Source organism: Kogia breviceps, chromosome 8 (genome assembly GCF_026419965.1).
Source record: "Kogia breviceps isolate mKogBre1 chromosome 8, mKogBre1 haplotype 1, whole genome shotgun sequence".
Classification (NCBI taxonomy): domain Eukaryota; kingdom Metazoa; phylum Chordata; class Mammalia; order Artiodactyla; family Physeteridae; genus Kogia; species Kogia breviceps.
Window position 1 is genome coordinate 13334867 of NC_081317.1, and position 26155 is coordinate 13361021.

Genomic DNA, 26155 nt, shown 5'->3' on the forward strand with positions numbered 1-26155 from the left:
AAGCCCTTTCCTCCGCCCCTTCGGGCGCGAGGACCAGAGGGGCGGGTTCGGCGGCGTCGCGACGAGTCCAGAGGGGAGGACTGAGGAAGGGGCGTGGCCAGCGGGCCGGGCCACGGCCACACTCTTCCGGGCTTCTCCAGCTGCGTGCGCATCCTCCTCCCCCCTTCTTTTGTGGTCCGGCCCATTGCGAGGGTGACAGGAAACCCTGTGCAGGGAGCGCCGCCATCTTGGACGTGCCCGAGGAAGACCCTGAGGGATCCGCAGGAGCGTCGCCGCTGCCACCGGCACTACTGCGAGTGCGTCTGCACGTTCTCGGCCTGCCTGCTGCTTGCCGGCGCCTCGGCCGACCGCCCCCGCCCCTCTCCTGCTGCTCCCGCCCTCCTCTTCCTCGTCCTGACGCCCCCTTCACTCCCGGAAAGCTGCCCAGCCACCAGCACCCCCCCAGGTAAGCCAGGCCTTCCGCAGTGTCCGGGGGGCCGGGCCCTCCTCGCCGGGCTCTCTCCGGGCCGGGGTGGGGACGACGGCGGGCCCGGGGCGCGGGCGAGGGGCGTTGCAGGGCGGGCCGTGTCAGGCCGCAGCGAGCCCGGGGTCGGCGGTGGGCGCCGCGGCGGCCTGACAGGAGTCCCATGAGAGGGCGAGGGTGTCGCCACGCGGCGCCCGCTGAAGCTCCGGTCCTCCTCGCCCAGTCGAGGGCTCCGGGGCGCGGCGTGGGCAAGGGTGTGTTCGGCCTCGCCTTCCCCGCCTCCTCAGCCGGCCTGGGCCGACTCGCACCTCCCGCGGGCCCCGTCTCCTTGCCGCCGCTCTCGGCGGCCGCCGACCTCCCCCGCCGGGTTTGTCCACGCGGGCCGCGCCGCTCTGCAGCTCACGAGCCCCGGACGTGGCGTTCCCCGGCCCATAGGCCGCATCCGGCCCCGACCACAAAAGGCAGCAGCCCGCAGCCCCGCGGGCCTCTTGGACCGTCTCCGGCGTCCTTGTCGACGTGGGTAGGCTTTCTTGGACTCGGGCTGGGCAGGGGTCTGGGCGTCCGAGGTTCTGGTTTGGGTGAAGCCCTGTAAGGTTATGTGACATTCTCTAAGACCCCGATGCTAGGTAGCATCTAGAAATAACGAAGGCAAAAAGTTTTGGCCTTTCTAGAATTTAAGGAAAGAAGGCGGAAGAAGCGTGTTTCGGTGGTTTGCACTTTACCGTGTGCCAGACACGGATTTAGGTGTCTTCCCACAGGTTTCTCTTGCTTCACGGGGCCCTGAGGGGTAAGTAGAGTGTCTCCATCTCCCAAGTGAGGAAACTGAGGCTTGAAGCTGTGAGGTGGCTGGTTAACGATGGTACAGGCAAACTCGGGTTAGGCCAGGGTTACAGACAGGACCATTTAAAATGTAGCTACAGCTTAATTCTTTTTTTGCTATGTTTGCATTTGGGTAACAGCTGATTACTGCTTTAGAGCCCAGAGTCCGTCGTGTCGCCACTACACTGCTAGTCCTCATTCTCACCACCCCAGAGGAGAGATGGCAAGATTTCCATTTTATATGTGAAGGAGAAGCTGGGGTTCGCAGAGAGCAGATGCTTTCCTGGTGGTCCCACAGCAAGTGTCAGAGTCCAGATTTGGACTCTTGGAAAGTTTACCGCTCGGTTCCATTACTGTCACAACTGCCTTTTATTTAAGGGTGGTTATCGAGGACAAATTTGACCTTGCAATAACCCAACTCCCACTCGCCCACCCCGCAAGACTTCCCCAAACGTTTCTTCAGATTTCTGCTTAACACCCATTTACTTGGTCATGCTTTTGAGACATGCAGTGGTTAGGAGTTTGGAGGGTTCCCACGCCCTTACTGCTACTTCCTAGTTAAATGACCTTAAGCAAGTTACTTAACTTCTCAGACTAAGTGTCCTTATCTGTTCACGGGATAACTGTACCTACAATTTAGAGTTGTTGCGAAGATTAAATGGGGTTTAAAACCCGTAGCACATTGCTTGGAATATGGTTAGTGCCCCGTTGTCTCTAACAGTGCCAGGCATATAGTGGGTGTTTAATATTTGTTGACTGAGAGGAGCATGGCTTTAGAGAGCTGTAGAGTTAGACCTGGGCCTTAATCTTAGCTCTCCCTTTAGTAGTATATGACCATGGGTATATCTCCTCTCTGAGCTGGTTTCCTTATCTGTAAAATGAATTAGTTTTTAGAATTAGAGATTGCTTATAAAGTAGCTGGCATATAATAGGCACTCAGTCAATGGCACTTATTGTAAAGAAATAAAACCTTTAGATATTAATAACCTAAAAAATTTCTTGGAATTAAAGGTACATTTTAAAAAGATTTTGTTTTTTATATTTCATGTTACACTTTATAGTTGTTGCGTACTTCAGCTGTGCAACAGAATGTGGAGTGTTTTTACAACTGATTATTATCAGTGTTAAATATCTTTGCATAATCTCAGTAAGAGATTGTACAATTAGAGGAAACTTTGGGTTAAGGCAAATAGGATATTTTAAAACTAGGGCTATTGAGAGATGTTTCATTTTCTTAAAAAAGCTTGAAACATTTTAATGTGATTAAAAATGCTGGGCATGCCGGGAGTCAGCAATGCACATATAGAGGTATCAAAGATACTATTATTTTAAGAAACTATTTTTTCTAGACAATTTTAAACATATACGAAGTAGAGTAGTATATTGAGCCTTCATATACCCATCAGCCAGTGTCATCAGTGATCAGTCTCCTTTCATCTATATACACCTGTACCTCTCCACCAAATTATTTTTGTTGTTGTTTTTTGTTGTTGTTGTTTTGATTTTTATTGGGGTATAGTTGATTTACAGTGTTGTGTTAGTTTCCTCTGTACAGCGAAGTGAATCATATATACATATATCCACTCTTTTTTAGATTCTTTTCCATCTACCAAATTATTTTGAAGGAAATCTGAGACATCATTTCATCAGTAAATTTTTCACTTATTGCTAATCCTTTTAACTCTTAACGGTAAGTGCAGGGTTTTAGTTTTTCCTCCCAAGTACTTTCCTTCTGTGGACACAGAGGTACAATAGTAAAGTACTTTATTTCCTATTCATAGCATGCTATCATAGTTAGGTGGAAAATTTTGTCTTTCTCCTGATACAAGAGAAATCTGTTTTTTTCTTATCGCATTATTAATTTATATAAAAGTGACTTTAAATATGTTGTCAAAAGTGAGGTGATTTTTAAAGTGCGTCTCAGAAATGAGCGGGTTATTTTCAGAGGTTGCATTAGTGTTGAGGAAAGGAAATTGAACATACATTTTGATTAGATTAGTTTAGTAGATTAACTCCCAAAGTTTTGTGTCCACTTAACTGACAAATCAAGTAGCATTCCACTTTAGTGGGCTTATAAGCACACCAAAATGCTTCTCTTCTTGAGTTCCGTGAAGCGAGGGACCATATATATATATATATATATATATATGTGTGTGTGTGTGTGTGTGTGTGTGTGTATATATATATATATATATATAATTATTGTCAAAGCCTAGCATAAGGCTTTGTGCCTAGTAGATAATTTAAAAATTTTTTTATATTGGAATCACAAACGCAGTTTATCCTGGCTCAGGTGTTTTTAACAATGTTTTTCATGTAAAAAAAAGCCACTTAATTTTAACAATAAGGATAAGAATTTAAATCACCTGGAATATTTTTATTCAGAGGGTTGCTTTTTTCCTGTGTTGTCTTGAATCAGTTACGTAAAAATTACACAGTAACATCTTATGTTCTAAGAGTGGAATAAAATAGCTGTGTAACAGTTGTGAAAGGATTAGTCAGACAAGTGCATAAGTTAACACAGCAAGGAGTCAAACCATAAGAAAATGAAAAAATACCCTCCATTATTGGGGTGTTTTCTGTTTGTGTGTTTGGTTTTGTTTTTTTGTCTGCGCCCCGGGGCTTGTGGGATCTTAGTACCCCAACTAGGGATTGAACCTGGGCTCTCGACTGTGAAGGCACAGAGTCCTAACCATTAACTAGACTGCCAGGGAATTCTCCTGTTTGTTTTTTGAGTCTAATCACGAGTCATTTCATATGATGTTCCCCATATTATTGGTAAATGTGGAAGTAATGTTGGAAAGTATTATGACTGGGATTTTTTGTTTGTTCTTGTTTTGTATTAGAATTATATATAAAATGCTTAAAAATATTTGTCTTTTTTTTCCTCTACTTTTAATATTTTAGAATATTGCTAATGAATATAGTACATACTTATAGTGTCCTCACAGGGATATATAAAGAAAGTTAATAATTTTCCCCTTTTTTCTCTCTCAATCTGTGTATTAATTTTTCACAGCTTGGTGTGTATCCTTCCATAGTGTATGCATACAGGATTGAGTGTGTATGTGTTTAACAATGGGATATGCTATCATAAAACTCTGTAGCATGCTCTTTTTCACTTAAAATCATGGATGTATTTCCAGGTTAATACTTATATCTAAATGGTTTTTAAACCAGCTTTATATTATTTCATAGTACAGATGTACTTTAGTCATTTCTCTGTTGATGAGTGTGTAGATTGTTTCCAGTTTTTTGCTATAAAAATGGTGCATTAAATTCACTTGCACCTGTAAATTATGGACTGATGCTTTTGTTTCTGTAGACGACTTCTTTTTTAAAAATAAATTTATTTATTTAATTTTATTTTTGGCTGTGTTGGGTCTTCTTTGCTGTGCGTGGGCTTTCTCTAGTTGCAGTGTACAGGCTTCTCATAGTCGTGGCTTCTCTTGTGGAGCACGGACTCTAGACAAGCAAGCTTCAGTAGTTGTGGCATGTGGGCTCAGTAGCTGTGGCTTGCGGGTTCTAGAGCTCAGGCTCAGTAGTTGTGGTGCATGGGCTTAGTTGCTCCATGGCATGTGGGATCTTCCCGGGCCAGGGCTCGAACCTGTGTCCCTTGCATTGGCAGGCAGATTCTTAACCACTGCACCAACAGGGAAGCCCTGTAGACTACTTCTAAGTGGGTTTCTTGGCCAAAGGGTGATTTAGGTTGTTTTTAAGGTATTAAAATATACTGATTACTTCCCCCAAATATTGTGACACTTCAGATTCCCACAAGCAGAGTATATGAAAGTGCCTACCTTCACATCTGTATCTGCACATTTCAGAACTAGTCATTTATATGTATAGTTTTATTTGGAAAGGGGTCTGATTCAGTTTATGGAGACTGTGATACTATTTTGGCCCAACAATGATTAGTGTTTAATGTGCATTTAGTAACCATTTAGATCTATATGTATTGGCCTGGAAATATATCCATGATACTGTTAAGTGAAAAAAAGCACACTGCACAGTTTCATTGAATAGCATACCCCATTTAAAATATATTTCTCACCTTAACAGTGGTATATGTTTCATGTTCACGAGATGAGGTTGAGAAATCCTTTGTTACAGCATCATTAGGCAAAGTTAATATTTAAATGGGGCCACAGAATAATTATTAGTGTTTAATATGCATTTAGTAAACATTCTTCTTGACAACCAGGAAGTTTAGGACTAAATTTTACATGGACTGATAGTAAAACTATTACCTTAACTTTGAGTATTAATTTAACCTCCATCTTGCTCTGATTTTGATTTTTTGCTTTTATTTTATCAACCTACATATATGTTTTTAATGAGCTACTTTAGATAGAGAAAATCATGTTCTTTGGAGTCAGATTTGGGTTCAGGTTCCAACTCTGCTATTTGCTAACTTTGTAAACCAACCAAATCAGTGAATTTCCCCAAACCTCAATTCCTTCAGTTTTTATGTGGACATAATGGTAATGACTCTGCAGAGTTATAAGACTTGAGTAAGAATTACACAAGACAATATAGGGAAAAGTAGTGCACATCCTCACATGGTTTACTCTCAACAAATGTTAGTTCCCTTCAGAAACTTTTTTGTAAGTAGATATAATATGAATCGTTGTTACTAGTATTATCACTTATCTATAGCTACAAATCCTGATCATAGTGCATCCTCTGAATGTAGTTATTTAATAACGCCTATTCAGAATATTAAGTTAGAACCAAGTGAGTGAACTGAGAAAGATTTGTGTCCCAAAGTACCGCTGTAGGGTTTTATGGTGCATCTCAGCTGTGGAGGAGGCCAAATAATATAGTGATTAAGAGAGGGTTTTCTGCAGTCAGAGCAGTTGTAGGTTCAGTATAGACTTGACCACTTAGCTCTGTGACGTGAGCGTATTACTTACCTGTTGAGTCTTACCTCTGAAATGAGGATAATAGTCACCATTTTATATAAAGGTAGTAGTGAGGATTAAATGAAATGGCATGTAAAGTATTCAGCACATTGCCTTGGCATATGTTAAGTGCCCAATAAATGGTAACTATAACAGTTGTGTTTGTTATTAGTTTACAAATTGTTCATCACATATTTAATGACTTGTCTGCTTCTTGTCTTTAAGAAAAAGGTGTTAAAGGAGATCTTATTTATGTGAATTTTATTCAAATGATTTTTGTAAAACATGTAAGAAGGTGCGTTTTAATCACACCAGTCACACATCTGCTGTGCACAAATTACAGGATGTTACCAAGATTTTAAAATTAGTGGCAATTGTAGTGTTGAGTGGACTCATGTTTTCCGTGTTTGAACTTGACCAACATTTCTTACTCTCCCAATACCACTTTTTTTTTTTCTTTTCACTTTTTGAGTTCTCAAAGTAAAGCAGCACACTTAAGTAATAGGGGAAAATCTTTTTTCTCCCTTCCAAAGCTAGTTAAAAATATATCCCTCACCTTACATTGGTATGTTTCATGTTCAAGAAATGAGGTTGAGAAATCCTTAGTTAAAGCAGTATTAAGCATAATTAATAGTTAAGAGGTGCCACTTGAACATGGTTCTACTGCAAATACGTGGTTTTGAGTGAACGCTAACAATAAACTATAGGAGTCTATTTAAACCTAACTAGTATCTTACCTTAGAATAATAAAAAGAGGACTTGTGTTAGTGGCGACAGTGCTAGATATTTTTTGCTTTCCTATCCACTGAAATTAATAAGTTTGAGTAGTTCTCCTTTAACTCTGCTTTTAGGATTTTTATTGTAATTTTTAAGAAACTTGACCAGAAAATTGTGTAGTGAGGTGGAGACAGGGTGCTAGTATTCAGTCTGAAATAGGGATCATTCTCTTCTATTTGGAAATAATTTATACTAATTAATGCTTGGAAAGTAAAAAAAATTCAGAATTAGTCATCTCAGTAGATATTTAATTAATTAATGCTTGTGTGATAATTAGCACGTACACAAATTAGTACAACTAGAATTGGTTTATAATTTCATAATTAGCCTTTAGAGCATTTCAAGTAGAAACTGGGATTGTTAGAGGCCATAGTTTTAACATAAAATGAAGGGAAGCAAAGTATGTACAGCTACAATGTTCAGTTAGAAGAGAGAAAAGAAATAGGAAAATCAGAAGAGGGAGAGCTTGAGAGCAACAGTAACTTAAAGGTGACTAATTACCTTCCCCCAAGTTTGAATAGGGAAAAAGAAGTCAAAAGAAGAGTTAAGGGCTTCCCTGGTGGCGCAGTGGTTGAGAATCCGCCTGCCGATGCAGGGGACGCGGGTTCGTGCCCTGGTCCGGGAAGATCCCACATGCCGCAGAGCGGCTGGGCCCGTGAGCCATGGTCACTGAGCCTGCGCGTCCGGAGCCTGCGCTCCGCAACGGGAGAGGCCACAACAGTGAGAGGCCCGCGTACCACCAAAAAAAAAAAAAAGAGGAGTTAAAAATGAATTAGATGAGAAGAACCTGAGAGAAATTCAGCCCAAGAAGAAATTAATAACCTTTAAATATCATTTTTATTGTGAGAGATTATTTTTTTCCTTGTCCTTAGGATCTGGTTCAGAGATGTAGTAAATAATACAGACCAGTTTGAGCCTCAGGACCAAGTTCATTCTTGTTTCTGGAAAAAGGGAATCAAATTAGTATGATGTTCAGAATCAGAGTTACTTTAACTAGAAAGTTTTTCCTGAAAGAACTGGTTAAGGGAGTTTTCTGTGATGTGAATGATTATAAATGTGTTACATCATGTCCCACTTTTGTTGAATGTAGTTCATACTGCTAAGTGGGAAGACAACAATGTGTGAAATGATTATCTAATAATTTACTGTAATTGACAACTTCCTCTTCCCTGGTAACAATAATTCACTTATTCTAAAAATGTACTTTTTCTACAGGTTAAATTTTATTCGTTACTTAGAAATTTTATTTGAAATATGACATACAGTAAGGTGTTAATTTCAGTAAATGAGTTTCCCCAATCATATTAAATGTCTGTCTTGTGTATGCAACAGTTGGCCAAAACAGTAAAATCCAGATTAAAAAAATACTAGAAATAAATTTTTTTTAAAATAAACCTTCATATTTATAAAGAATTTTTATCTTAAGCTGAAAATTGCTTTTTGGCTACACCGTGTGGCTTGTGGGATCTTAGTTCCCCAACCAGGGATTGAATCCTGACCCTTGGCAGTGAAAGTGTGCAGTCCTAACCACTGGACCACCAGGGAATTCCCTGAAAATTGCTTTGAGAATAAATTTTTTCTTTCAGTTTTATTGGGGAATAAAATTGATAGTTAAGTTATTACCAGTATTAGAATTCACCTCTTATTTCTCTAGCACCTAGCATAGTGTCTGACACATTCAAGGCATTTGTTTGAATAAATTGGATAGGTTTTTTTAAGTTATTAAAAGTAGAAGAGAAATTAGAATTTTTCAGGTTAAGTCTTCTCTGAGGGTAAGAAATGGGCTGTGATCTTTAAGAATATCTTCTAATAAACAAAGTTCCAAATTTTACAACCACAATATGCCATTGTTTCTCTTAGCTCCTAGAATAATATATAGCAGGCATTTGGTACATTGTTAATCTTCAAATCCTATATTAGGTTGAGCTATATGAAATTGTCAATAATGGACTTTTAAAAAAATCTATAAGAACGGCAGTTTCATGTGGTTCTAATTCTGACATTTATTTGGTTTAGAAATAATATGATTACTCTTTCTTTGGATGCTATGCTAATTGATAATTTCAGGTAGAGTAAAAAGGTTATTTTGTGTTTATAAGTTGGTGGTTACTTTTTATAACATTCTATTGTAAAATAAAAGAGTTCCAAACAAATATGTCATCAGTATTCACTTGATCAGTTAACAGGGATGGGGACCTTAATAGGGGAGGAGGACTATTTATAATGATGATACTATTTAACTTAAACTTATAAAGATTTTCTTGCTTGAAATTTTTCAGAGTAGCATTTCTTATTGGGTATTTCCTAAAGTGAAATATTGGAATTGTTTTTATATACTTATATTTCTGGGCATAATACATGAGAATGTTAAAGCATGTTCATCTAAGTGAATTTGTGCATTTGATCATTTTGGGAAATGCAGTTTTGCTCTGATATTGTAACCAACATTTTGTTTATAATCACTGTGCTTTATTTTATATATCTTTAAAGGATACACAGCTTGGGTGACTTGTGTATACTTTTTTTCTGAAGTAACACGGTTTTCTTTGTTTTTAGTGCCACAATGGCAACTGCACCATACAACTACTCTTACATCTTTAAATATATTATTATTGGTAAGTTTATTTAACTTATACTCTTGTTCTCCAGAGAAGGTTAAAATGCGAAATATTTATATGCTAATACTTAAAGTAGTACTCCAGAAGAAGTGAAGGATTTTCTTTCTCACTGCAAAATTAAAGCTCCTTTGATAAGGTTTATTTTTGTACCAATGATGTACCTTTTGCTTTGTGACCCTGGATACTTCTGTAGTACAAAGCTGGGTACCTTTGAAGTGATGTTGGTTTTTCTTGAGGGCTACCTGGAAGTTTGTTAATACTGGGAATGATATTAACTTCATAGGAGTGCTGATACATTCCAGAAATATCATGAAAGCTCTCAGAGCCTTGTGGATTCCAACAGTTGATAAAGATTTAGAGTAATTGTGTAAGATACGTAAAAAATATAATGGTGGTTTTTCTCTTAATAAGTTTTGAGATTTAGCTCAAATTAAGACAATGCTGTTTATCCAGATACAGTTTTAAGAGCACAGTTGAAATTATACAAATTATTCTGTTAATTCATATTAGAACAGTTTGGTTTAATGTTGAGCTTATGTGACTGTATTGTAATGCTTCCTTCATCAAAGGTTAAATTACTGTTAGTACAGTTAGAGATGATATCTCTTCTGTTATGATTTTCATGTGGTGTACATTCTTTTGTGGAATTCTACATGAAATACGAGATAAGATGGGATCTAGTGAATCAAGCTTCCAAAACTTACTATTTCTATTTGTTATATGCTGCCCTTTTGGTCACTCCTAGGAGTTTTTGGCTATTTTGCATGGGTTAAGGGAAAAAAAAAAAAAAGTTGAAATAGTTCCAAGTAAAAAATACTATGTTTCTCTGTTAAAAAGCTTTTGCTAGCTGGTGTCTATTTATTAACATAATTCATAACCAAATTCTGTCACTGGTGAAGGTTGGGAATAGTCAATTTATATATCACAGTGAAAACTGACCTTTAGGATCTTTTGAACTCATTATAAATTATGGAAATAAAACTTTTTTAAGTGCCCCAGAAGTTTGTGATGTGATATGGTAAAAGGGGGATAGCAATCATTGAAGAGTATAAAATTATAAGAGTATAAAATTGAGAAATATAATTACCACTTGAAACTTTCTTTTTCAAACAGGGGACATGGGAGTAGGAAAATCTTGCTTACTTCATCAATTTACAGAAAAAAAGTGTAAGTTCAATATGTAAGATAAAACATTAGTAAATTCTTTATTGTCACTTTCCTACCTTTTAAAAAGTGTCATTTTCAGTGTACTCTATGCAATTAAATATAACTTTCCCTATATATGCACTTTTGTCTTTAGGAAGTGATTTTTTTAATAGGTGCAGACAAAATGAAATATACCTGTATGTATAGAGTGTTGACTTTTTATGCCATAAATAACTTGATTGACTTGTTTAGATTTTTTTGATGATATAAACTTATATTTTTAAAATGTATACTATAAAAAAAAATTACAGTGTCAAATTTAAGTAATCTTTTTTTATTCTCTGACTTTCTATTATAGAAATTATCTTATTGGGGGAAATTTGCTCATAACTAAATAATAATAGATTGGAAATATTTAAGGTGGAATTCTTTCTACATTCATGACTGGTTGATTAAGATTCAAAGTGTGCTACTCTATCTTGGGTGGTAGGGGAAGGGGGCATTTTATTTTATGTAACCGATAGGCTAAATATAGTTGAAATTGTTTCCAGTAGTTGAAATCATTTCTATGGCATTTTTTGGCTTAATGTATGTAACATTTTATGAAATGTCCAGCAGTCTGTGTTTACTATAGAAGAGAATAATAGTGGGTTCAGGTTTTCAGTGGACTAATTATAAGGAAAGGACTAATAAAATTGTTCTATTGGATTAGACATATATAACTTGACCATATATAATTATAAATATATATTAAACATGGGGACTTTCTTTGAGATATTGATAACATTTTACAAGATACTTGTTTGACCAAAAACTAGAGTCCTAAAACCATTGATTGATTTGTTATATGTAAGAATTGTCAGAAGGCTAAATAGTGTAATGTTGGTATTATGAAGTTTATTAAAATCTTTATTTTTCATTAGCAGATTCTTTTAGTCCAAAGGTCAGCAAACAGTAACCTGTGGGCCAAATCCAGTCACTGGCTGTTTTTAGAAATAAAGTTTTATTGGAATGCAACCATGCCCATTTTTTTATGTATTGTCTGTGGCTGCTCTTGTGCTTCAGCAGAATGCAGTCCTTGTGACAGATTTTTTTGGCCTACAGAACTTAAAAATATTTATTATTTGGTTCTTTTTTTTTTCTGGCCGCACAGCGCGGCATGAGGGATTTTCCCTGGCACGTAGGATCTTCTCCGACCAGGGATCGAACCCTCACCCCCTGCAGTGGAAGCACAGAGTCTTAACCAGTGGACTTCCAGGGAAGTCTTATTATTTGGTTCTTTACAGAAGTTTGCTGACCCTTGTTCCAATCACATCTCTGTGACTCCTTACTTTTAGGTTTTTGCTAATTTTTTTTTTTTTTTTTTTTTTTTAGTGCAAGCTTTAGTCTGTTTATAGCCGACAAGCATTAATAAGTCATTTGATTTACTAGTGGATTATTTTCCCACTGGTCTTAATTTGAAGATTTCTGCAAGTTGGAATCTTATATTTCTTTTCCTCCCTAACAGTTATGGCTGACTGTCCTCATACAATTGGTGTTGAATTTGGTACAAGAATAATTGAAGTTAGTGGCCAAAAAATCAAACTGCAGATTTGGGATACAGCAGGACAGGAGAGGTTTAGGGCTGTCACACGAAGCTACTACAGAGGAGCTGCGGGAGCACTTATGGTGTATGATATCACTAGGTAAGAGATTAATAATTTTCAACATTTATACTTGAAAAAAGAAATCTATTTTAGGCAGTGCGGTTTCTTTTTTATTGATTTAGGCATTCTATAGTTTGTAATTGTGTGTCTGTAAATGAGCTTATTAGGGTTTTATGGATTTTTCTCTAAATTGCTGTGTGTAATACATGTTGATTTCCCTTTCTGAAAGTGAGTATTACTGAAGAAAACCTTCAGGAGATGCTGGTGGAGTGAGTGAAAGAATACTGTTCTGAAAAGCAGTATCAGTTGAATTATTTGAGGTGAAATAATATTTTACACCACATATTTTCACTTCAGTAGAAAAAGCAAGCAGATCTTGAGGAGTTACTCTATTCAGCCTCTAGTTATTTATTTCTGGCTGCATTGGGTCTTCGTTGCTGTGCACGGGCTTTCTCTAATTGCGGCGAGCAGGGGCTACTCTTCGTTGCGGTGTGCGGGCTTCTCATTGCAGAGGCTTATCTTCTTGGGGAGCACGGGCTCTAGGCGTGCGGGCTTCAGTACTTGTGGCTTGCAGGCTCTAGAGTGCAGGCTCAGTAGTTGTGGCGCACGGGCTTAGTTGCTCTGCGGCATGTGGGTCTTCCCGGACCAGGGATCGAATCCGTGTCCCCTGCATTGGCAGGTGGATTCTTAACCACTGCACCACCAGGGAAGTCCCCACACCTTTTCAAAATAAGGTCAAGCAAGGAATTAAGTAGTTTTGCTAACCCACCATGGTAGATTATAAAAAGTTCTCATACTTGCATCTGAAGTATTTTATTATTTGTTTACTTAAATTCTTTTTTGTCCTAAAATGGATTGAAGTAGCTCATGATACTTCATGTAGCAAGATTAAATTTATTTCAACTCTGTTTCTGGAAACTCAAAGCAATTGATACAGACTAACAAGACTGGATCCTAAATGTTTGACTTTGGAATACTGTGCCACTTCATTAAACTCTGTGCTGTTTATCTACTGTAAGCTAGAAAATGAACTGGATCACCTTTCCTGTTAATGCAAAGTGCCAGTCTAAATCAGTGTGACTCTTGCCTCACTTTTTTGGGGGGGTAGGAATTGGTGATTGGGACCAAGTGATAGACTTTCAAGTTATTTCCTTTTGGGAAATGCTTTACACTGTTTCCTCTTGAAGAGTCACATAGCATATTATAGGACCTTGAGAAGTTCTGTAGTAAAGGAACTCTTTAAGTTTGTTTAATTTGGTGTTTTCTAAGGTTATTTTAATGAGGAACACCCTTTGGAAAATGCTGCCTTAGAATAAAAATAGTGGATGATTATAATTATACTGCTTGAACTTTTACTAAATTCTAGAATTGGGTGGTCTCAGGGCAAAACAGAGTGAAACAGCCTTAATGCTCTTCACTAGAGCCAGACAATTGGTAAATAGTTTTATGGGAAGACTGTTAAAGAACCTGGCCATCTGTACAGACATCCTTTTATGAGGGATGCCTTCCTGAAGACTTTGCATAATTGAAAACTGCATTCATTATTATTATTTTAAAAAATGTATTTATTTATTTTTGGCTGTGTTGGGTCTTCATTGCTGCTCGTGGACTTTCTCTAGTTGTGGCGAGCTGGGGCTACTTTTCATTGCAGTGTGCAGGCTTCTCTTCGTGGTGGCTTCTGTTTTTGCAGAGCATGGGCTCTAGGCGCATGGGCTTCAGTAGTTGTGGTGCACAGGGTATCTTCCCAGACCAGGGCTTGAACCTGTGTCCTCTGTGTTGGCAAGAGGATTCTTAACCACTGTGCCACCAGGGAAGCCCTGCATTCATTATTAATAAAATTTAAATATGGTGATGTGTGCTTAAGTGAATCTATCAATAGTGTTGTAGTTTGTTTTGCTTTTTGTATGTGTTCTTTTTTAAATTCCAGCCTATTGAGATACAGTCAACGGTAGAAGATTGTATAAGTTTAAGATCATTTGATATGTGTCTATATTTTGCTTTTAAACATACCTTTTAAGCATAGTAACTACTTTTGAGAAAATTTGTGTCTATTCAAGTCATCAAAAGTACTTTGCTGGAAACAGCCCAAATGCCCATCATCTGACAAATGGATAAACAAATGTGGTATATCCATATAGTGGAATATAATTCAGCCATTAAAAGGAAAGAAACATTGATACATACTATAAAGTGGATGAACCTAGAAAACATTTTAAGTGAAAAAAGCCAGACACATACAGTCACATGTTGTATGATTCCATTTATATGAAATACCTGGAATAGGCCAATTCATAAAGACAGAAAGTAGATTGCCAGGAGATGAGGAGTAAGTGCTAGTGGGTACAGAGTTTCTTTTTAGGAGTGATGAAATGTTACAGAATTAGAGTGATGATCATGCCACAAATTTATGAATATATTAAAAACCACTACATTGTATACTTTAACAGGATGAGCTTTGTGATGTTTGTTATATCCCAATAAAACCGTTACTGAAAAAAAAATAGTACTTCAAGTTTTAGACGGGTACTTTTTCTTGGTAAAGTGATACTTCATAGCAACATTGATGTGGCAGCTATGACACTGATTTTTCTTCCCTTTTTTTTTCAATTATTAATCACTGACATTTTGCAAACTTAAAAGTCTCTGCAGGCTTCCCTGGTGGCGCAGTGGTTGAGAATCCGCCTGTTGATGCAGGGGACGTGGGTTCGTGCCCTGGTCCGGGAAGATCCCACATGCCGTGGAGCGGCTGGGCCCGTGAACCATGGCTGCTGAGCTTGTGCGTCTGGAGCCAGTGCTCCGCAGCAAGAGAGGCCACAACAGTGAGAGGCCTGTGTACCACACACACACACACACACACACACACGAAGTCTGCTTTAGTAATACTTTTTATTCTTAGCATTAACACTTTTTTAAAAATTTATTTATTTATTTTTGGCTGCATTGGGTGTTCGTTGCTGCAGGCGGGCTTTCTCTAGTTGCGGTGAGCGGGGGCTACTCTTCATTGCAGTGTGCAGGTGTGCTCATTGCCGTGGCTTCTCGTGGTAGAGCACGGGCTCTAGGCGCGTGGGCTTCAGTAGTTGCAGCACATGGGCTCAGTAGTTGTAGCACATGGGCTCAGTAGTTGTGGCTCACGGGCTCTAGAGCACAGGCCCAGTAGTTGCGGCACACGAGCTTAGTTGCTCTGTGGCATGTGGGATCTTCCCAGACCAGGGCTTGAACCCGTGTTCCCTTAGTTGGCAGGCACATTCTTAACCACTGCGCCACCAGGCAAGTCCATTATCATTAACTCTTGATTGTCACAGGGTACTTGCCTAAATTGACATCATAGTTTATCATGGTAGTTTGTTTGGCTATATCAATTGTTTGATATATCTAACATCACACCAAATTTAGGGATCTTTTAGCACCTTTTTTTTTTTTTTTAAGCAGTAGTAACCAGTTAATGCATATTTGGGTCAATATATATAGAGATATTATATCTATAGATTTGAAAGTATGTTGGTGAATTTTAAATTAGTAATGAGACAGTTACCAAAAGCATTAGCAGAAGTTATGTACATGTAAATAATTCAGTTTACGTGATCTTGATACTACTTACAAAGGATGTTTAGATTTTTCTGTTTACCAAAGTGTGGGCAGTTTATAATTCACTCTTGCTGCCAGCTTTGACATTTTAAAATTGATCTAAATCAGTATAAATATTTTTGGACTTGTGTAAGGTTTTGTGCACAAAGCAAGATAGATGTGTTGGGTAAAAGCAAGGTATGCTGGTATTACAAGTATTAAAGAGTGATAAGGCTTGTGCTTGTTTTTAAAAAAATTTATTTATTTATTTTTGGCTGCGTTGGGTGTTTGTTGCTGCGCACGGGCTTTCTCTAGTTGCGGCAAGCAGGGGCTACTCTTAGTTGCAGCACACAGGCTTCTCATTGCGGTGGCTTCTCTTGTTGTGGAGCACAGGCTCTAGGCACGTGGGCTTCAGTAGTTGTGGCATGTGGGCCCAGTAGTTGTGGCGCACAGGCTTAGTTGCTCTGCAGCATGTGGGATCTTCCCGGACCAGGGCTCGAACACGTGTCCCCTGCATTGGCAGGCAGATTATTAAAACCACTCCGCCACCAGGGAAGTCCCAAGGCTTGTGCTTTTTAAAAATTATATTTGACCATTGTTTGCTTAGAAAATTTTAAAGCATTGGGAAAAAAGTTTTAATGTGACTTTTTATTTGACATTTAGGTGGTGATTTGTGTATAATGTAATACAGCACAGAAAAGAGTCTGAGTAAGGAATTCTTTTCAGTTCTCACTGGGAAAGGGTTAAATGTTTGGAATATCAGATTTTATGTGAGCCCTGGCAGCTGGAGATCATGGAATATATTCACAAGGCTGAACTCGAAACACTTCAAGGACACAGTGTGTGTACAGGGCTCTACACCCGGCTCTGAAATCATTAAAATCTTTATGGGCTTCTGTTTCCTCACCTGATAAATGAGTAAGATAGATTAATGTTCTGTGAGTCTTAGAAGTCAGAAATATTCTTAACCTACAAAATTTTAAAAAATTTTGACCTTTTTGGTAAAGTCTAATTAATAGAAATAGTGTATACTCTGTATATTATTGTAAATTATTTCGATTTGTTTGTTATCTTAGATCTTACTTGGCTAGTGCAAAGGAGCCTATGAGTTTTTAAACTCTTGGGTTAGAGAAAATGGAGAAATAAGGCAGTCTGAATCCCCAAATGATTTAGCTGCTGGTAAATAAGAGTACAGAGTTAGGATAAACTCACTGTCTGATATACCTGGGGACTTCAGTTTCCAGTCAAATGTATTAAATGTCTTTTTAAAGCCAATTTTTAAAACTCTGAGTTTAGAATTGTTTTCCATCAGTTTTTTAAAGTTCCTTGTTTGCTTATTGGTCTGTTTATGGATGTTCTCTTAAATGTAAAAAATTTACTTCTGACCTGTAAGTAATTAGCGAAGCTGCTGGCTATTGAGTTATTTATTTAAAAATAATAGGTTTTCCTAGATTTTTGAAAAGTGTATGTTTGCATTCCACAGTCGTACTTTAGTGTAACAATCTAGTCAAATCAAAAATACTTCTTTGGGATCTGTTGATTAAAGTGTATATTTAAAATATTTGTTGAAGTTTCTTTTTTTCTGTTGAAATGGCATCTGTGGCAGTCACAAATGTAAACTTTAATTTTTGCAGAAGAAGTACATATAATCACTTAAGCAGCTGGTTGACAGATGCAAGGAATCTCACCAATCCAAATACTGTAAGTTAAATGACATCTATTATACAGAAAACTTAAGATCTAAGTTGACCCAGAAAGGAAAGCCATTTGCTAAGTGGGCTTTTTTTGTATTTGGGTACTAAGAGTGAGAGAATCTTTATTCTGAAATTAATTGAAGAAAAAACATTCATTTCAAATATGGATTATGCCAGGTTTTGCATCTTATACTTGGTTTTTGTTCATGTTTGTGGCTTAAAAAAAAATGAAAGTTATGAGTGGGGTGGTGATCTCATGTCAAGTGGAGACTCTGAAATCTGAAACTATCACTTTAATCTGCATTAGTTTCATAAAATGTTACCATTAGAGGAAACTAGGCAAAATGTACTAGGGAATCTCTGTATTTCTTACAAATGCATGTAAGTCTCAATAAAATTTCTATTAAAAATAAAAAGAGTTCTGCATGCGTTAAAAAATTAGCCAATCTGAGAAGATATTTATTTATTGAGGTTTTCATAGCCACCATGCTATAGACTCTGCAATGTACAAAAATGAATGTGGGTCCTTAGCCCATAAAAGGTTATAGTCTAGCAGGGAGATTACCTGTGGGTATACAGATAACTATACTGAAAAGCAGAGTGGAATATGGGTTAGAAATAAGAGTTACTGGTGTAGTACTTGGTGGTGGTGGTAAGGACCCAGTATGAGCAGTGCCATCTGGAGAAACTAGCTTTACAGAGGAGGCGTTGTTTGAGCTGGGACTTGAGGGGTAAAAAGGTTTCAGTAGATTCTGTTGAGGGTATTCCAGGAACAAGTGAGGAAAAGCGCAGATCTGTGACTGACTCTGAGCTTTTTGAGAGTAAGGCCTGTGTCTCACTTAGCTTTGTACCCCAGCACCTGGCAGTGGCCTGGTTTAGTAAATATGTAATCAGCGGTAAGATTGGCTTTCATCAGGGAACAGCAATTTAATTATATTGATAGTGAGTTAACATGGTTTGCCTGTTATGCCAGGGACTGTGTCTGGAACTTTCCATTATCACATTAAACCCTCTGTAGGTATACATACAAATCTATAGATGAATGTTCATCAGCAGCTTTATTTGCAATAACCAAAAACTGGAAACAACGTAGATGGCCATTAACAGGTAAATGGTGAAACAATCTGGTACGTCCATACTATGGAATACTCCCCAGCCATACAAAGGAATGAACTGTAGATAAATGCAGCGCATTAGATAGATCTTGGGCATTGTGCTGAATGAAAAAAAGTCAGTCTCAAAAGATGACATACTGTATGATTCCATTTATATAAAACATTCTAAAAAGACAAAATTATTGAGATGGAGAATAGATTTGTGGTTGTCAGGGGTTAGCATGGGGGTGAAAAGTGTTAGTGTGAGTTGACTATAAAGAGGGCAGCACAAAGCAGTTTCTTTGAAGTGATGGAACAGTTCTGTATCCTGATGGTGATGACACAAATCTATACCTGCAATAAAATTGCATAGAACTATACACACTCCAGAACCTGTAAAACTGGTGAAATCTGAGTAAGGACTCTAGATTGTACCAATGTCAGTTTTCCTCGTTTTGAGAGTGTACAGTAAGTATGTAAGATGCTACTATTGGGGAAGCTTGGTGAAGGGTGTATAGGACCCCTCTTCTGTAAGCTTTTGTGGTTCTATAGTTATGTTCAGGTATTGGTAAAATATTAAAAACAGCAAGAAAACAACTTATTGTACAGGGTCCTTAGAGGAGTGTAATAAAAATATTAGCCGTGTCCTTCCTGCCTCATTTATGGGTCTTAAAATCTTACTGGATTTTTAGAAAAAAGAAAATCTCTTAAGGTCCAGTGCAAACGTTACATTTTCTGTAACATTGCCTTTGATTTCTTTGTGGAAGTTAAATACTTTCTCATTTTGTTGGTGGTATATTTTGTACCTCTGTCTTGGTAGCCTGCCACTTTATGCCTCCCCTTTCATGATGATGGGAAGCATTTTGGAAATTCTTAAGGAATGGAGAGCAGGAGTGTTTCCATTAAGCAGGCATTTCTTGCTTTGAGCACCTGTGTTGTAATGGCCCTGTAGTACTAAGCCATCGTGACTTGACCAACTTTGATATTTGTTTGAAAAATTGATTTCCTTTTTTAAGTGTTATTGCCTTATTCTTTAGAAGACTAGCGGACTATATATGAAAACTTCTTTCTCTCCTCAGTGGGCACTTGTCCACACTGATTGAAGACTGCTCACTTGCTGAAGGTTTACATTAGGTCAAAATGGTTATACTTCACGAACAGCATTTTTTAAAAGTAGGACAGCGGGGCCTGAAATTTCACATGAAAAAAAGTTAATGGTGGAAGTCCCTTTTAGTTGAAACCGTCCATTTCTAAAGTATCTGTATCTGGATTACCACATCTGTTCTGAAGGGGAAAAGTGGGGATGGGGGGAGTTGCCAGTGGTGTCAAAAAATACATCGGTAGAGACAGTTTATCCCCTGGCTCATTCCAGTAAAGGCCGAAGCCCTGTTTTCCAAGGCTGCACGCGTTTTTCTTAGAGCTTTTCAGAGCAGCCTTTAACCTCAGCCTAACTTCACTGGTATAAATGATTCCACAGTGGATATAGGTGTATAATATTTTGCCTTGAATTTGAACCCACTGCATATACGTCCTCCCACCCCCATTGTTCTCTATCATGGATACACAGTTATTTGTTATCAGTTGCTACAAACTTAGTCCAGCCTATGGATAGTGTAGGGGAGGACAGTATTTGATGGTCACAGTTTGGGTTTTCTACCTGACTTCTACTTACCACTGACTCACTGAGTGACCTTTGACAAGTCCTTATTTGAGTATTAATTTCCTTACTTGCAGCCTGAGAAGTTGAACTAGTAGTTGTAAAGTTTTTTGAGGGTCCCAGGAACTTTTGAAAATCTGATGAAAGCCACAGACCTTCTCTTCCAGGGAATGTCCTTGTTTACAGCATTTTGTGCTTAATTTCAGTATATTCACAGATACCCTGGAGCTTGTCCATGGACCCTTAGTAGTCTTACTCAGATAAATCATTATCTTTGGCCTAGACCAGATGTGTTTCAGGCACACAAAAACACCACTGTTTTGTTTTTAAATGGCTTGAGAGCTGAGGCTGGTTTTTACGTGCTTATAGTGTTGTTTAAAAAAAAAAAAAAAAGTCAGAAGTATAGGCAAAGCAACCACAAACCTGAAATATATACTTTTTGCCCTTCACAGAAAGTTTGTCAACCCCTGGCCTAGGTAATTGCTGACATCCCTCTTCATAGTAATACTACTTCATGATTCTGTAGTTCTGTCTGATGGATAATTAATTGCTAGTATTTCATTTCCTTTTTAGACCCACTTGTTTTTTCTTCAAGATTTTTAGATTTCAGAATTTTCATGTTTGATTTAAATGGTTTCTTTTGTTTTAAGATGTCTTTCTTTTGGTCACAAACTAGGTAATAATTCTCATAGGAAATAAAGCAGATTTGGAGGCACAGAGAGATGTTACATATGAAGAAGCCAAACAGTTTGCTGAAGAAAATGGTGGGTTTCTTTTAAGACTTTTAATGGCTTTTTGGGGTCACACATGGGAGAATTTCTAGGGATAGGTGGGATTTTGACAATGCAGATTATTTGACAATTTTTTAAAAATGCAAACTGTTCAAATCTAAGAATGAGGAAATAACAAAATGTGTTTCTATTTGAGGGCAGTAGAGTTATTTAATGACAAATGTAAAGATTCCCTCCATCTCAAACTCAGTCTTTCATAAAATACTATAGGAGTACTGAAAGCTGTGGGGAAACTTTTATTCAGATGTTACTGAAGAGAGTGTCCTTGTGAAAGTTAATTCGAAATATCCTTCATAGTCTAAATTTTATTTTTAGGCTTATTGTTCCTTGAAGCAAGTGCAAAAACGTAAGTATGGCTAAAATTAGTAGATCATTTTTAATTACATTCAAATTTCTCAAAGTAGAACCATATATTTAAAAATGTATAATGTATATACATGTAATGTATAATATATAAATGTGTAATGCTTATGGCAGGGAAAACAGCAAACATCCCTTTGCTTCCTGTTTCACATTTCAAAATAATGTTTTTTGTTACTTTCCCTAAAATATTATACCTTGCTTATACCCGTTGGTAAGCCAGGTTAATAAATGAAATTGTGTTAACATTTCAGAAGTGTTTGACTTTTACAACCAAGGTTGAATTTGGCATCTTGGACTCAAGGTTGGTCAACCTGTTGATTTAATGCTTCTTCTTATAGTAAAAAGCATGACTTAAGGAAATATTCAATGTCTAAGAATAATCAGAAGCATAATTAACATTTTCTAATTGTTATTCCATGTTCATTATTGAACCCCAGGACTGCTGTCATAGTTCTTCATTTATTAAGCCAAAAATTCCCTGCAGTGGTGAGAAGCTAGCCCCTTTTTGTTTAGCCTCATCTGTACTGCTAGTCCTAAGGGAGATGAACTCAAGTGTGAACATGGCTAAGCATGATAAGAACAGTACAGTTCATGCTTGGCTAATCAGACCATACAAATCCTGGAATACTGTTCTGCATATGTTTGGAGACCTCTTCATTTCTGTTTGGAATACCCATTATAATAGCCTGTCTTAATTATTGTTATATATTAATATATAGCATTTTAATGATTAGAGCACATAGTTTCAAATAGGGTTTCTAGAAAGAGCTGTTAGTATTGTTTATATGCTTTGCACAGAAAATGCTTTCCCATGTTGTTCTCTCAGCTCAGCCTTCTGGTAGTCAGTCCCTTATTAGATGATAGTGGCTGAGTTGAAGACATCATACCAGTTGACTAAAGGTTAGCAGAAGGTCAGTGTATAATGTTCTGTCTGTCGTAGAAAGCTGTGGCTCGCCAGTAAAGTTGTCGATTGCCTCTTAGGGGAGAGAACGTAGAAGATGCTTTCCTTGAGGCTGCCAAGAAAATCTATCAGAACATTCAGGATGGAAGCTTGGATCTGAATGCTGCCGAGTCTGGCGTACAACACAAACCTTCAGCCCCACAGGGAGGCCGGCTAACCAGTGAACCCCAACCCCAGAGAGAAGGCTGTGGCTGCTAGTGACCTCTTTGCCGTGGCTCTCATTTGACCTTTCACCTCTGTCTGTTGGAAGCAGTACTTTTTACTTACTGCCTCATTGTCTTCTGTACATCTTACTGGGTTTAATTAAAAAGAAAAAACCACTCTGTTGTAAAAACAGTTTAACACAATACTAAACTGCTAAACAACTAGATGTAATCAGGTTATCAAAGGCAAGTAGAGTAATCAATCTCTTCTGCATGGTAAATCTAGACTTTTTTCCCCCATTGATTGTCCTCGTGATAGGTATGTCACCAATACATGATTTAAACTGAGCACTGATGCTGGACTTGAGTTTTACCCCTCCCTCTTTTTGGCAAGGCTTTGTCTCATTGTACGGTTTAATTTGATGATATCGTAAGCCTTTCTTCCCATTTTTACCTGTTCAGGTATGTCTGTTATAAACCATAAGTTTATTGCTGTGAAATGACTTCTGATGATAGAGAAGGGGTCCTTTAAAGCCTTTTGTTTTTGTTGGATAAATTCCCTGTTGTGTGGGTGGCATTTTTCTTGAGGCGGTTTGCTTCTGTCTTAGCCTTGCACAGGGAAAATATCCATTTATCTTTTCTCTTGTGCTTATTAATTAATAGCTTTATCCTTTTTTTTTACACCATTTTATCTTTTTCTCTTTAGCAGAAAGTAAATATGTATAAAATTTGAAGGAACCGAACTAACAATACATTCTGTGTATATTATTTTAATGAAGAAAATAAATTGATTACTGGCATTGGAACAGTATAAAATACCAGTTTGTACAGTATGACCTATATGTGACTATGTTACTCCCTTCCATTTCACATAAGGAAATAGACACAACTGCAGTTCACAGGATATACTGGCTCCACTCTTTGGTGCTGGCGGCGTTTGGGGACATTATGCTGGAAGGAGCTCCTGGCGTGAGAGGATTAACACTAGTAGATTCTGTTTCATCTTTGCACCGTGGCTTACCTGCTGATTTCCTTAACTGTTCTTGTGCAATCAATAATCTGCTAACCTGCTTTTTTCTTTTTGTAAACGTTTTGCATTACAGGCTGCATTTCTTGCCTTACTATATAGAAAAAGAAAAAAGGCTGGGTTTATTATTGCACATTTTAAGCTTTTATACCTGTATCTTCCTGGAATGGTGAGATTCTGAACCAGACAGCCAGAACTGCAGGTCTGCTGTTAAGGGATTTTAAATTGTGCATTTTTAACACTACAGTGAAATAATCTAAGATATCCCCTGTGTTCTTAGTATGAGGGGCTGTTTTATGTCATGTTGGCATAAATTGTTTTGTAAAGGGGAAAGTGTTTCTAACGGTGTTCCAGTATTTGTGCTGATACAAAGTAAGTTATTACTTTGCACTAGATGGTTTGGCCACTGACAGAATACTGTATTGCAAGGGAAACAATCTTTTATTTCTTTAGAAAACAAACATGTTTTACCAAGTTCTTTACTTCTGTTGATTGATTTCTAATTGAGTTTATGGTTCAGTCTGGGAACTGAGAAGTTACTTGAAGTAGGTAGGATAGGTGAACCTCAGTGTATTATATACAGTGCACTCTCAGCTCAACTGTTGTGTTTAAAAATACACATTTTAAAATCCCTATTTATAGACACTAAGGTAAAAAAATACAGCTTTCTGGGTTGTAAACATGTGGTAGTACCGGAGTATTGTATAGTCAGTGTTAAATAAAAGCCAAAACTGGAATGTGCAGAAAATAGGATTTGGTTAATTTGTGGACTCACCTTTCTTTGTTTATTAACTTTTTAAAAAACAAGGTACCTGGAGTAGATCAGTGTATTCTGTTAAAGACTTAACAGTGATCCATTTTGCTTACACTGTTGCATCACAAGGGACTTGCCCAGGGACCATGACCTGCTGGTGTGTGTATATATTTACAAAAACAAAACAAACAAACCACCCATTGGGATATAAGGTAGCAATCACAAACTAAAGACTGCGGCTTGTTTCGGTGCAGTACCCTGATTTCCCAAAGTTAGTTACAGTGGGTCTTAATTGTTTTTGTGACAGGAGTTATTCAGACTGCTGTACTCTTCCTTTGATGTAACAAAATGCTATTAATCTAAATATTTGTAAATAAAGTACCTGTATCTAGATTAAAATTGTTTGCATTATTTTCTGAATTATAACAGGATTTCATATTTTCTTCAGGCAAACAGTTATCTGGCATAAGTTGCCAGTTTTTATTTCAGAATTGTCCTTTTTGTTTAAAAAGAAAAGTCTGCATAAGTAGTGTATAAATCCACATCACCCAGTAATTGAGCTATAGTCTTATCCTTGTGTTCAGATCATACTTGCAGTGTTTTTCAACCTTTTTCAGTGTGAGGTCACATTTGGTGGCTGATAGTGTTCTCCCTTGACTGTACTTGGGGCCAAATTCTGTGATTTGCATGTGTAATCCCCTATAATAAACGGGTGCTCAAAAATAGAGAAGCAAATTGTCATATTGTAATATCTGTGTGCCAGATGCTGGGCAAGTACACTTTGGAGAGAATGTGAAATTCTTTTAAGTTTTAATCCACGGAGAGCTGACTACTTGTGTGGTCACCTGCTTTTCTGGGTTACTCGTTGCCCTTGCGCCTTTGAGGCGGCCCTCCTGATTAGTAATTGGTGCTCAGTACTCTCTGCGTTAGACGTTCCAGTATGATGTTCAAGTATTTTTCATGGACAATAAAGTGTTTGATGCAGGAACTTTGATTTTTTTTTTTTTTTTTTTTTTTTTTTTTGTCGGCCGTGGGGGGCGTTGGTGGTGTTTTCATAACACTAGGTAGAGGTAAAGTTTCTTTGGAAAGATGTCTTTTGGAACCGGCTGTTTGTTTGGCTTTACACGTTAATTACCTCACCTCTAATTCCAGAAGACTAGTTTTGAGAACTTTTTTGCCCACACGTTTTTTTTTTTTTTTTTGGTGGTACGCGGGCCTCTCACTGTTGTGGCCTCTCCCGTCGCGGAGCACAGGCTCCGGACGCGCAGGCTCAGCGGCCATGGCTCACGGGCCCAACCGCTCCACGGCATGTGGGATCTTCCCGGACCGGGGCACGAACCCGCGTCCCCTGCATCGGCAGGCGGACTCCCAACGACTGCGCCACCAGGGAAGCCCCCACACGTTTTAAGTGTTCTCTTTTCTTATAAATGTGTGGCTCAATTCACTCCCCTTAACAGAAGACCAAATGATTCCTGTTCATGTGGGAATATAGAGAGGGTTCATGTGGCAGTTTAGGAAGAAAATATTTTACCCTCATTCAACACATGGACAGACCAGGAAACTGTGTCCTTGAAGGATTTCAGTAATTGTGGATAGGCCAGGATTTTAAGCATATTACTAAGACTTGTGAAAATGAAACAAAGACTATAACTACCAAATCAGTTTTATTTTGGAAGTAGATGTTTTCTAGAACTTAATGTGCGTTAATAAATTTTATGCCATTTTCATTGTCTT

At 38.0% G+C, this 26155-nt stretch overlaps 1 protein-coding gene across 1 annotated transcript; it reads left to right on the top strand.

Moving 5' to 3' along the window:
* Positions 1-22: 22 nt before the first annotated feature.
* Positions 23-25409, top strand: RAB14 (RAB14, member RAS oncogene family). The gene is made up of 8 exons (XM_059073164.2): positions 23-445; positions 9520-9578; positions 10695-10748; positions 12235-12412; positions 17572-17638; positions 21059-21146; positions 21489-21519; positions 22518-25409. The coding sequence occupies exons 2-8, from the start codon at positions 9527-9529 to the stop codon at positions 22693-22695; spliced, it is 648 nt and encodes a 215-aa protein (XP_058929147.1). The 5' UTR covers positions 23-445; positions 9520-9526; the 3' UTR covers positions 22696-25409.
* The last annotated feature ends 746 nt before the right edge of the window (positions 25410-26155 follow it).